Below are 13,942 nucleotides of genomic sequence, written 5' to 3'. Positions count from 1 at the left end.
GATAATACTCCTTGTCTTAAAGTCAATATTGTCTGATGTTAATATAGTTACTCCATCTTTCTTTTTCTCACAGTTTGCATGGTATATCAATCTTTTTTGTTGTTACTTTCAACCTGTATCTTTAAAATTAAAATGCGTCTCTTATAAATAGTATATAGTTGTGTTCTGTTTTTAAAATTCAAGTGTGATCTTTGCTTTTTAACTAGAGTGTTTAGTCCATTTCCAGTTAATGTAATTTTTGATATGCTTTGATTCAGAACAAACATATTTCTATTTGTTTTGTACTTATCCCATCTGTTTTTTGTTCCTCATTCTTTGTTTTCGGACTAACTTAGTGTTACATGGTTTTTAAAAATTTTTGAATATTCCATTTTAAGTCTCTTATTGGCTGTTTAACTATACATCTATTTGTATTATTTTTAGTGGTTGCTATAGGAATTAAAATATTCTTAACTTAATAGAGTTTCTTCGGAGTTAATATTGCACCAGTTCACATAAAATGTAAGGATTTGCAACTACAGAATACAATTTACTGCCTCATCTTTTGTGCTATTGTTGTCATGTACTTTACATACATTATAAACTGTACAATATGTAATAATTTTTTGTTTTAAATAGTCAATTGTCTGAGAGGAATTAAGAGAAGAAATATATAATCTTTTATATTTACCACATAGATTTGAGTTCTCATCTTGTGTCATTTTCTGTCAGCCTAAAGAACTTCCTTGAAGCATTTCCTGTAGCTCATGCCTGCTGGTGACTGTTAGGGTGGGGAGCTCATGAGGCGGGTTGGAGAAAGAATTCTCACACATTTAGAATAGAAAGAAGTACAAAGTTTATTTGTTTTCCCAAGAAAGAAAGAAGAAAGAGGGATATATATATATATAGAGAGGGAGAGAGAGAGAGAGAGAGAGAAGGAGGTAATGGCCATAGCACACAGAGGAAGGAAGGAAGTGCCGGGCAGCAAGGCCCAGCAGCTCGGTGCTTTTCAAGGGTAAAAAATGGCTTTTCTTTCTCTGCTTCAGCAGACTGATAACAGAAGCGGCAACAAAGTTGTTGCAGGTGTTCTTTATTTTCTCTTTTCTCTGCGAGGCCAGGTTATCTGAGTCTTTGAAATTTGTTTCTGACGGAAACTTAGGCAGAGAGCCGGGAGTGGGGCACTTGCAAGGGCTCTCAAGGCTGAGAAAGAACTCACAGATAACAAGTTAGACCACAGGTGTTTTAATTAAACAAAAGGTAGTTGTATAGTGAATTTTTTCTTCAAAGGCACAATTATGTGCTATAAGTTTATTTCCCTTACTTTCTGTTTGATAGTTTATTTTCCTTTGTTAGGTTATTAGTAAGGTCACCTTTCAGTGACACACGATCATCTGTTATTTAAAAAAAAATAGTTCTTTATATTGCCTTTATTTTGAAAGATTTTTCACTGGATTTAGAATTTCCGGTAGCCATGACTTTTTTTTTCCCCCCTTATTCAATGCTTTAAAGTTCCATTGTTTCTGAAGTCAGCCATCATTCAAATCATTAATTTCCTGTATTGATAATGGGTCTTTTTTTCTTTTCTGGCTGCTTTTAAGATTTTCTTGTCTTTGATTTCTAGGGGTTTGATTATGATGTGTCCGCATATGGTTTTGTTTGTGTTTATCCCGCTTAGGGTTCATTGCATTGAGCTTCTAGGATCTGTAAGTTTATGTTTTTCAGTAAATTTCTTTAAGTATTTTTCTCTAGAATTCTCCTCTTCTGGGACTTTGGTTACAAACAAATTATACAACATGATATTGTCTCACAAGTCACTGAGGGGCTCTTCTTTTTTAAATATTATTTTCTTTCTGTTATTCAGATTAGGTAATATCTACTGATCTCTCTTCAAGTTCACTATCCATTCTTCTGCCCACTCTAATCTGCTATCAAACATACTGAATGAATTTTTTTAATTTCAAATTATTTTATTTTCAGTTCTAGATTTTCCATTTGGTTCTTTTTTTATACTTTTCATTTCTCTGCCAAGATTTTTCATTTGTTAATTCATTATGATCATGTTTCCTTTAAGATCTTTAAAATATGTATAATAGCATCTCTAAAGTCTACCTGCTAATTCCAATGTCTGGGTCCTCTTGTGATCTCTTTTTATTCACTACGTTTTCTCTAGACTGTAAGCTACCTCTTCATGTTTCTTTGCATATACAGTAACTTTTTTTGTTATGGGAATTATAAATGGTATGTTGTAGAGACTTGGAATCCTGTTACCTTGCTTTCTAATGCATTGATTATTATTCAGGTAATTTGGCTAGATTCAAACTCTGAACTCTATCCTTGCTGTGGTTGGTAGCAGCTGAAATCTCTGCTCAATTTTTTCAAACCTTTAACTGTTGGGTTTTTGCTAGGCTGCTTAGAATCTCTTTCATATATGTGGAGCTCAAAGGTCAGCCAAGGATTTACATGGCATTTATTTGCAAATTTTGGAATCTCATCTCCTCCTTACAACTTCCTCATTTCTATAATTCCCCCTTATTTTCAGCCTTTATAACAGCCCTAAACTCCATCCTCTTACTTCTCAAGCCAGTAAGACTGTGTGATGTTTTCTTCTTGAATTATAGCCACTCTGCATCTCACTGACTGAGAAGTACTTCCAGGCCAGAAGTCACATACACATAAATCTCAGTTGTTGCAGCTCCCTTCTTTCAAGACCAACTCCCCTCTAGCTTCTGACTGCCTTCAGTTTTTCTTAGTATCTTCAAAAAATTGCATTTTTAAAAAATATTTTGTCCAGAATTTATCAATGTTGTCTTCAGGAGAGTTAGCCCATTAACAGCTACTCCGCCATTACCAGAAGGGTAACTGGGCCATTATTTAGTCTTGCTATTGTATTACCATTATCAAAAAGGGAAATATTTCCTGCTAATATGTTCATGTTATTTGCCCCTTAAGTGTTTTTTTTTAAAACATTCTTTGCTCTATTCCTTCTTCAAATGCAATAATAAGACAGAATTAGATGAGTTGTGAATTATGTAATACCTTCAGGATAGTATACAAATACTTATAATTTTAACAAGAGAATTACAAAAAAAGCTATAGAAACTCAGAGGAAGTCAAGTCACCAATAAAGAACAAGGAAAGAAAAAAAAAGAAAGGAAAGAAAGAAACTCAGAGGAAGAAGAAATAAGAGATGATTCCCTAAAGAAGGTTACCTTTAAATGAGTTGTTAAAGGGTGACAGGAAGTTAATAGAGCCGAGAGAAAGAATATTCTAGAAGGAACATTATAAGAAACGCAAAAGAAGTGGTAATCTACTTCTACAGAGGTTCAAGTCTTACTGGTTACAGCTATAATATAATTTAGAACTTAAAATGGATACTTAAAAGTTCATGGTGTACTCCTGCACACAACATGGTGAATCTCACGACCAATTTTAAAAGAAAAAATCCAGATACAAAAAAATACATGGTGTAATAATCCATTTATATACTGTTCAAAACCAGAAAAAAATAGCAGGCAATGGAGTTCAGAATACTGGTTACCGTTGTGTTATGGTAGCGACCAGGAGGGAGCACAAGAGGGGCCTCTGGGGTGCCTGTAACACTCAACTTTGTGTCCTGGATGCCAGTTACCCACAGTGGTCACTGGTAAAAATTTCATCATGAATTTCAAATTATAATTTCTGCCTTTTTAAAAATGAATGTTGTACTTTGATAAAATGTTTATGTGAAAAAAAAATCAATTCCCTGTAAGTATAAAAGTTTATGGTGTACATCTCTATATATTAATTCATTAATTCCTCACAATAGCTTTATGGAGAAACAGTGATGCTGAATTTTATGTGAAATTGGATTATATACATTCTAAATATCATGATGTAAAATAATATTAATAAATTCTTGTTTTATACACAAAGTTTGGAATACTTTAAATACCCTCAAATTTAAAAAGTGTAACAAAATTTCGATTTTTTTTTCAAAACTGGTACAGCTTGAGTGAATTTAATATGTATGTTTATGCTGAAGTGAGAGGCCCCACTTGAGTAAATAAAAATATCTTGTATTATTTTCCCGTTTGTGATCTAAGATCAGCTCCTACCATGTGTCTGGATTCCAGCCAGTAGAATCACCAGGTTCCTGTACCACTGGCCAGAACCTTGTCACTAAGCCACATGAAGCTGCAAGGAAGGCTGGGAAATGTAGTTTCTGGCTGAGTAGCATGTTGGAGATCAGCCAGCAGTCTCTGCCATGTCTGCCATTCTTTGTCTGGCTGTCTTGAATTATGTGAGTTCAGAATTATGAAATGCCTCCAGGAATAGATCCTTTATATAAAATTCAGTTGCCCTGTAGATAAGAGTTTCCTGCTTTGCATAAGATAAAACTGAGACTCAGAGAAGTTAAATGACTTACCACCCCTGCACATTGCTAATAAACAGAGCCAGGACTCAAATCCTGTGCTCCAAGGCCAAGATTCTTGCCTTCATTACAGATGCCTCTCCAGGAAATTTTTCTTTTGTCTCCAAGAATGCTAGTAAACCTGAGTCTAAGAGAAAGTGAGACTCCTTTACTTAGTACATCTAAGTTAGGGCTCTAATGTGAGGCCATAGGGGTAGAGCTGGCGAGCTAAACTGTGCTTGGGTCTAAAGATTCTGAAATCAGGATTCAACAAAGTACAGTTTATTAAAAAACACTGGGTCATGAAGTAGTGATGTGCATTTTCAGTTCTACCTCTGAAATTGATTAGATATGCGCTTTGGTTATTTTCCCTTCCTGGTTCTTAGCTTCCTCATCCATAATATGGGGAGGAAGGTTGGAGCAGGATTGCTGAATATGATCATGCAGATTGTGCACAAATATATAAGCAGAATATTCTGGAGCAGAGTAGAGAGGTACAGCATACCTCCAGTCCAAACCTCTCCCTAACCCTCAAGGGAAGGATGGCCTCCCCCTCAACTAGGTAGAACCAACCCTGACGTAGGATGTTTATCAAATCTGAGGAGGGGAGGAGAGCCTAAATATTTTAACAAAGACTGCATACCTCCTCAAAAGCAGCATCCCCCATCCAAGCCCTCAGGTAACAGAAAGGTAGAAAACACAGAATATTTAGTTCTCACGTGTTGTGGGGAGAGATCACACACTGGTACCAGATAATGGGTGAGGAGATACTACATTACAGCAAGGAGAATGTCTGGACGCTCCGGAGCTGCCCAAGTATGCACGAGGGAGACAGAAGTGATATGGTCACTATACTGATTTACTGTGATCTTTGCATTTTCTTCATGTCAGTATTTCACCCGCAGCTAACAAAACAAAGGGAAGAGAAGGGGGAGGGAGGGAGAGTCATGGGCTGCAAAGACAAAGCCTAACCTAGAAAAAACATAACTCAAGTAACGGAAGCAATTTTCTCACAGTTTCTTCACATTATAGTACAGCCTGATAAGAACATAAATTAAGTAAAACTAGACCTCAAACATGAGATGATAAAATAGCAGAATGAGATTAAAAAGGAGGTGGCAGATAAACTGAATACCAAAATACTTTATGGAGCTAGTAAACTATAAGTAGAATGTACAGAACAGACGCTGCTGAATATTGAAATACTGATATAGAAAAAAGACTAAGTACAGTAAATACAGAGGAAAAAACCAAGGGAAGTTAATTAGAAGTGAATAGATATACATATTACTTAAGTACAGGCTAAGCTGCTGTAACAAAGAAATCCAAAAATATAATGACTTCAATAAATTAGTTTATTTCTCACTCACAAAACAGTCCACAGGTGAGAAGTCCAAGGCTGGCAGGACAGCTGCGCTCCACACAGTCATGCAAGATATGGTTCTTTCTATCTTGACACTCCATCATCTCTTCATTCCAGTCATTACAGGATATCCTCATTGCGATGGTGGAAGCTCGCTCCTCTCTACACTCACATTTCAGCCCATAGGAAGGTTAAAGGTAGTCCAGGGCACGCACTCTGAGGACATGACCCAGAGGTCACACATATGACCTCTGCTCACATCTAGTTGGCCCTGAATTTGGTCACCTGTCAACATTTAGCCACAGGGGATGCTGGGAAGTATAGTCTGTAACTGGATAGCCATGTACTCAACTAAAACTCAGGGTGCCCTATTCTAAAAGGAACCAGGAGAGAATGAATAGTTAGGTGCCATAATATGAAAGATAAAGATAAACCAACATTTAAGGATACTTGGTGCCCCTAAAACAGAGAACCCAGCAAATGAAAGAGAAGATGTATTCAATGATATAATGTAAGAAAAATTTTTCAAAGTGAAGAAAGAACTGAGTCTGCAAGTAGAAGGAAAACACCAAATCGCAGGAAATTTTGATTTAGAACAGTTAACATAAACGTATTTCCTAGTTCACTACTTGAATGTCAAAGACAAAGAGACATTCAGACAGAAAAAAAGTAAATCACCTACAAGGGGTATAAAATCAGGTTGGTATCAGATTTCACAACAATATTCATTGTAGAAGACAATGATGCAATGTCTACAAAGTTTTGAGAAAAGAAAGGATGACCCCAGATATAATTCGAATATGAAGGCTCAGGGAAGTAACGGACCCACGAACACTTGTTGGGAAGAACTGCTTGATAACCAAAGCCAGCCAATTAAGAGAGCAATCAAAAGAAAGCACTCAAGCAGAGAAGCTATGACAAAAGAATTGTTTGTGAGCATAGGACCCATTTACATCTATTAATAGAACTAATGCTAAACAATCATTGCAATTATGGTATCAAAACGTGAATGTTATAAATTCGGACAGTGTAAAAATAATAATACGGTCAAAAATTGGAAGGTGAGGGAGAAGAGATGGGGATATCAAGAGAGTTCTAATGTTCTCATCTTTCTAAGCTAGGATATGCTATCCAAAATAAAATCATGTAGTTAAAAAAAACTAAACATTTTTCATAATCACCTTTATTTAACTCTAGAACATGGATTCACAAACTACAACTTGAGGGCTAGGTTTTATAAATAAAGTTTCATTGAAACAGGCTGGGTGTGGTGGCTCACACCTATAATCCCAGCACTTTGGGAGGCCAAAGCAGGAGGATCCCTTGAGGCCAGGAGTTTGAGACCATGCTGGGCAACATATTGAGACTCTGTCTCTACAAAAAAATTTAAAAATTAGCCAGGCATGGTGGCACATACCTGTAGTTCTAGGTACGTGGGAGGCTGAGGCAGGAGAATCCTTGAGCCCAGGAGTTTGAAGCTGCAGTGACCTATGATCACGCCACCGTACTCCAGCCTGGACAACAGAGCATGACCCTGTCTCTAAATAAATAAATAAGAAAGTTTCATTGAATTACAGTGTTTTGGTTCATTTGGGCTGCTCTAAGAAAATATCGTAAATTGGGTGGCTTATAAACAACAGAAGAAGCTCAAAGTCCAAAATCAAGGTGCTGGCAGATTTGGTGTCTGGTGAGGGCCTGTTTCCTGGTTCATTGATAGTGCCTTCTTGCTGTGTCCTCACATGGTGGAAGGGGTAAGACAGCTGTCTGGGGCCTCTTTCGTAAGGGTATTAATTCCATTTATGAGGGCTTCACCCTCATGATCTAATCATTTCCCAAAGGTCCCACCTCTTAATATCATCACATTGGTGATTAAGTTTAAACATATCAATTTTGGGGGAGACACTAACATTCAGACCATAACACAGCTTCATGCATTTGTTTACATATTGTTTGTGCTGGTTTCCAATTACAGCAGATATGAACAGAGCCCCCACACCTAAAATATATTATGTGGCCCTTTAAGAAAAAATTTGCCAGCCCTTGCAGAGGAATATTTTTTAATTCAGAGGAATCTTGTGATAGAGAAATATTTATTTGAAGTTTAATAATTTGTTAGGTTTAATCCAGCCCTTTTTCCTCCTATTAAGTTCATGTGAAATTAAGTTTGATAATTAAGGCCTATTTTTATACAATCATATATCAATTACTCTGAAGATGTCAGGGATGATGGATTACCTAATGATATTTGGCATTGTTTCTTAAACTTTTGCCTTTTGTATTTCTGCCTTATTTGGCATCTTTATAATGAACATATATCATTTTTACCAAAATAATAAAATAGAATGTTTTTTCTATTTGAAAACACTGGAAGCAAATATACCAAAATGTTAACAATGGTTAAGTCTGGCTGATGGAAACATAATTGCTGTTTTCTTCTTCAAGCTTTTCTATATTTTGTAAATTTAAAAAAAAAATTAAGCTTTTATAGAAGGTTTAGGCATCAAGTGATAAAGTTCTGAGTTATAGTTTTGGAAATAATAATGAAGGACCAGATATAAGAGACATTATTGATAACATGATTCTTTTATAATATGATATTTCATATCATATTATACAAACTACAAAGCATAATTCCGGAGTAAAATGTAATAAAAAACCATGACAAAAAGGAGCAACCACAGTAGATGATATTTGAATTCTTTTAGGCAATCAGCACGTTCATCAAGCTGGTTTCTTTAATGTGCATCAATCTCAGTGTACCTTTCCTGTCTCATTCTCCCACCCAACCCTCTTTCTCATACGCACACCCTGTACTCCAGCCACGTAGGTCCTCGCCTTCAGTGAAATCTTCATACATTAACGTGCTTTCTTGCCACCTTTCTTTCTACCTATAATTGTGTTCTCCTCTCCACCTAGTATAATTCAATGTTTCCTTTAAGACGTCATTTAAATGTCACTTACTGTAGTACATCTCAACCTTGGCTGTACATTAGAATCACCTGCAGAGCTTTGTAAACATACCAAGGCTCAGGCCCCAGCCCAGCTATTCTGGATTAATTGCCCAGGGTTGGGGCCCAGGCAGCAGTATTTTTTAAAAGCTCCCCAAGTAATTCTAACATACAGCCAGGGTTGAGAGTTGCTGCAAAGCCTTCTGCAATACTAGCAGGCAGAGTTAATTACTCCCTCTTCCACGCTCTTATAGTCCTTAGCTTTTCCATTGCTCATGAAATTTAATGCTCATTGTATTAAAGTTAGTGTTATATAGTAAGTGCTCAGTAAATGCTGAAGGTCGTTACAGTCCTTCTCCCTCCAACAAGGCATATGTGGAAGTGGTTATCCTTACCATGGGAATGGGACAGGGCAGATGTTTCATATCCAGTGACACTGAGGAATCTATTTCTGTATACTATAACCCTCCCCTCTATTCTGCTACACACACACACACACACACACACACACACACAGACATCCCACTGCCTTTTTAGCATAGTTCATGGGTCTGGCTTTTACTTTGTTTAGATTGTTGCAATTTAAAGAATTAAAGAAAGCAGCATTATGAATGTGCTGATTGCCTGACAGAATCCGAACATCACTTGCCTTCTGTCCTGTCCTTTGTGTCGTCCTTTACATCGTGTTTTATGTTGGATCCTGCTACTTTAGCTTTCAAGAGCAGGTTGTCAGGTGTTCTTTGTCAAAGGCTTTCAGAAAATCCAGATAAATTATGCTCTGTGCCCTGAAACTGCCAAACCTATATTTTACATCTTCACAGTGTTTGACAATTTTATTTAAGTTGAATCTTTCTCTCTTCCTTCAATTTACTTTTGCCTCACTGACCCTGATATCAATCAGACAAGTGGAAACCCTGCCATTTTTGATATTGAATATCCTCAGCTACGTATATGCCATTTCCAGACCCCCAGCCACTAGTGTGTCAGTCACTTTGGGTCATTATCTCAGGCTTCCTGATTAGGAGGTGATCCTGGAAAATACTCGTATCTGGAGGTGAGGTGGGGAGATGAGAGCTGAGGATGAGGGAAAGCAACCAAGGTGGACCAAGAAGATCGGAGTCTCATAAAAATGCCACTTGGCTATGAGTCCCTCATCCTCATTAAGGCAAGGTAGCTCCTCCCTTTCCCTTTCTAACTCACCTGGAATGAAACAGATTGCAGTCTACTCTTTCCTATTAAAAATACGATTTCTTTTTATTATTTATTTATTTACTGAACATCATCAAAAGGTTCAATGTTCATGGGGTGGTGGCTGCCTTATGGTTACCACATCCTGGCAGTGGGGGCCCTAACATTTTGTTCATACAGACATTTCTCAGCCAAGAGATACTTATTTTGTAAAGTGATTTTTTTTCTCCCCCCAAGTCTTGATGAAATTTTCCCTTAAAGTCATCCTGATCTTGCTGAGCAATAAGGTGTCATACAACTGAGTCCAACAGCAAATCTCACTAATGTAAAATCAGATTAATCTTAAAACTGAATAATCTGTGCATATCTACTATACCATGTGACCTGAATCGACCCAGCTTTCTGTCTTGAGTTCTTTATTAATTAAATAGTAAACTGTTACCTAATTCCGTTGGAAGTTCTGCAAATTAATTACTGTTTGGAAAATTTAAATCAGTTTATAAACACCAAACAGTTGCATCTTCCCTGCTGAGAGGGCCTAGGTAATTCATAACCTCCTATAATAAAGGTAAAAATAGTATACTTGGGCAATACAATCAAATGTGATTTAGATGTAATACATATAATCTTTAAAATCTAGAAACCATTTAATAGAAACAATTCATATTTCATAACTATAATAAAAGCATTTTATGACTTTAGGAAAAGTAATTATCTACTATAACTGATCTGGACATCATGTCTTCATAACCATTTCTGAGCTCTGCAGAAGAATCTACTCAGAGTTCATCTTTAACCCGTTAATATTGATTGATATGTTTCCCTTTAAATTCTCCCATTTTTTTTAACCTAAAAACTCTAATATTTATTTTCTGGGAAATTTTTCTGTACAAAACTTTGCTGTATTCAAAATCTCCTCTGTTAAGATTTAGGACTTTTATATTGGAGTCATTAAAATTGAACAACATCTTAATAGTTCCTTTATTAACTACTGTACTGACTTTGTATAGTGGAAATCACAACATGTTAATTGGATTTAATTAAGTATTTTAAATTACACAAACTCTTGACAGTAGTAGACAATAGCACAGGGTACTCATGAGCAATAAAATTGGAGCTGATATTACTACTTTATTAAAACTTAATGAAACTATTCATAATCTTATTTATTGTTTACAAGACGAGAACTGTGTTCACTGTGAAGGCAAAAATGTCTGCTGAAAACAAATTTTTGATCCTCTAGGTGACGGTTCAGAAGTTAATAAAGGGGTCCACCATATCCAATCTCACGGTTCTGCCATCTTCTCGTCGCACAGATCCCCATTTCACCCCCATACCAGTCTTACAAGTGGATGCCAGTAAAGGTTGGTGCTTTAATAGCTACTTTATGTGTTTAGGAAGATAAGGGAAAGAACATTGAGGTAGGATCTGGGGCCTGAGTTTGGACTTGCTCAGCCACTAATTCTAATTCTCCTAGGTGGCCTCAGGCAAGTCAGGTCCTCACTGTGGCCTCAGTTTCCTCCTCTGCAAATCAGAAGGTTGGACTAGTTGATCACTAGAGTCCTTTCTACCTCCAAAATTCATCATTCTGTGGATTTAATATTGATTTAAATATTGTTATTACATATTAAAATGATTATTGTGTTTATGTGGTATTATTAGAATTTATCAAGCTCCTGAGCAGATCATGATACTACTCTGTTGGCATTGAAAAACTATAGAAAAGACTATCAATGGCCAAGTCACAAAAGAGGAAATATAATGGACAATAAACTTATCAGTACATATTCAACCTCTGGGACCTGGGGAAGTAAAAATTATAGTAAAAATAAAATGCTATGTTTTACTCATCAGACTGACAAAAATGTAAATGCTGACAAAGATGCAAGGATATAGGCATCTTATACATTGCCAGTGAGAATATGACTTATCTCAGTCCTTGGGAAAGTAATCTTATAGTATATATGAAAATTAAAGTATGCATATGCTTTGACCCAGCAATTCCACTTTATGGCTTTGTCTTGCAGAAATAAAAGCATTATTTTTAAAGCAAAAAAAAATTTATTTCAATATACTATTATGCAGAAATATGAGGCCAGAATTTATATAATTAGCATTTAAACTATGCATGTCTTCATCTAAATTCTAGTCTTGTGAAATCAGTGGATTTCATTTTTAAGCAAAAAGATCTCATATTTGTCTCGGTATTCCTAGGGCCTACAACAATATCCACCATTTTGTAGATACTAAATGTTAGTTGAATGAGTAAGTAAATGAAAGGGTAAGCAAATAACTAAGGACTGAATGTCCCTAAGTATAACCCTCTGTACTTTTCCCTGCTATGTAATTTAATTGACTGAAGTGTTAAAGAATGCCTAAGTGGATCCCTTTTCCTGTCTCAAATATAACTGAGTGAGATGGTATTTGATTACTTCTATCTCACTTTCTATCTGTTGTCTGGAACATTCTGGACTCAGATTTGGTTCCCAAGGGTTCTTCTGACATCTGGAGATTCACAGTTTTCCATCTTGTAGCTATTGTATCCTCTGTCTGCTGGTGGTGAAGAAGCCAGGAAAAATATGTATCTGAATTTGTTAACCTTCTGCAATCATAATCATTACTTCCCTAGTTATGAACCATTGTTCAGTAATCTTTATGACATACGCTTTCTAGTTAACTTATGTAATATTTACTCCCTGGGAATACTCAATAACACCAGCAAAGTTCCTATTTCTTGCTTTAGTACCATTTTATATTCTTCCTTGATCAAATTAGGGTGAATGAAATAATGAATGAATGAATCAATCAATCCATCAATCCTTGCTTTGGCAATAGACACAATAAAAATTGCTACAAATAAAGGTAAATCTATTAATGGAATCGTGGCAACTGGTCAAGAAAAAAATCACATTTTCATCTCTAAATTATCTATCAGAGAACACATGACCTACCTATGATATTTGTAATTAATAAAACAATTTAATCAACATATATTTGTTAAGTACTTACCATATGTCTGGTATTATGCAAGGTAATATGAGTGTCAGGAAACCATAAGGCACAGAAATGTAAATACAGTATATAAAGTGTATACATATTTTAGGTGTTCCTGGTGTCCTTAAATGTCATTTAAGCCTCACTTCAGGTCTACACAAGTCCAGCAGGAGGTGAACTATTAATAACATTGAGAAGAGAGAATCGTTTAGAAAAAATATACTGTTAACTTCTCTGCTCTTTCCTGAGTTATCTGGCCAAATATAAAAAAGAAAGCTTTTTTCCCCCAAATGAAATTTGTATTAAAAATACACATTTCACAGTACATAGACCAAGGTTTCAATTCAGGCTCTGTGTGACCTTAGGCAAATTGCTCTCTGATGTTAGAATAAACTCTAAGCTCTATGAACAAGGCATGCCTGTCCCAGCCCTCACCTATGTCCCCATTCTCATCCCACTTGGCTCTCTCTCTGCTCAGCCACGTGGGCTTCCTCTCTTCTTCCCTATCAGGCCAAGCACATTTTCAGATCAGGACTTCACAAGTGCCTCTAACGATGCCCATAAAAGTCACCTCCTCAAGCACTTGTCCTTTTCCTTCAAACATTTATCACAATTTATAATAATATATTTATTTGTGAATGTATTTAATGTATTCTCCATCACAGGAGGCTCTATGAGGGCTCTCTGGTTGACCACAGTATCCCCAGCCCCTAAAATAGTTCCTGACACATGACAGGCACTTAACAAATATTGGTTGAATGAATAACAGAATAAATGAACTTCCAATTCGTAATTTATTCAACAGGAAAGTAAGAGTGTTGTGAGGATTTAATAAAACAATGGTGTTAAAAGATAATTTTCAAAATCAGGTAAAATCATGACTCTCATACAATTATAAAATGAACACATGTCAAAGATTTTATTTAACTCATAAATTAAAAGAGAAAATCTATAAGATGTCACAATCAGCTCAAAAGAGAATCCAAAGACACATTTGTAGATCAGGAATATTGAAATATATTTGCAAACAAATGCAAAATTGGCTTTTCCATGAGAAGGAGAATTCCCTTTCACCAGAAA

General features: G+C 36.0%; 1 protein-coding gene across 2 annotated transcripts in view; it reads left to right on the top strand.

Moving 5' to 3' along the window:
• Positions 1-13,942, top strand: part of IQCH (IQ motif containing H) — a 198,145-nt gene that overhangs the window by 53,213 nt on the left and 130,990 nt on the right. The window contains exon 5 of one of the 2 annotated variants that reach the window (XM_069458489.1): positions 11,112-11,232. The exons of the other annotated variant lie outside the window; for it this stretch is intronic. Coding sequence (XP_069314590.1) covers positions 11,112-11,232 — 121 coding nt within the window. The remainder of the gene's footprint in view (positions 1-11,111; positions 11,233-13,942) is intronic. 2 annotated transcript variants of the gene reach the window in all.

Source organism: Eulemur rufifrons, chromosome 2, assembly GCF_041146395.1.
Source record: "Eulemur rufifrons isolate Redbay chromosome 2, OSU_ERuf_1, whole genome shotgun sequence".
NCBI classification, from domain to species: domain Eukaryota; kingdom Metazoa; phylum Chordata; class Mammalia; order Primates; family Lemuridae; genus Eulemur; species Eulemur rufifrons.
This window is presented reverse-complemented; position numbering and strand designations above follow the sequence as displayed.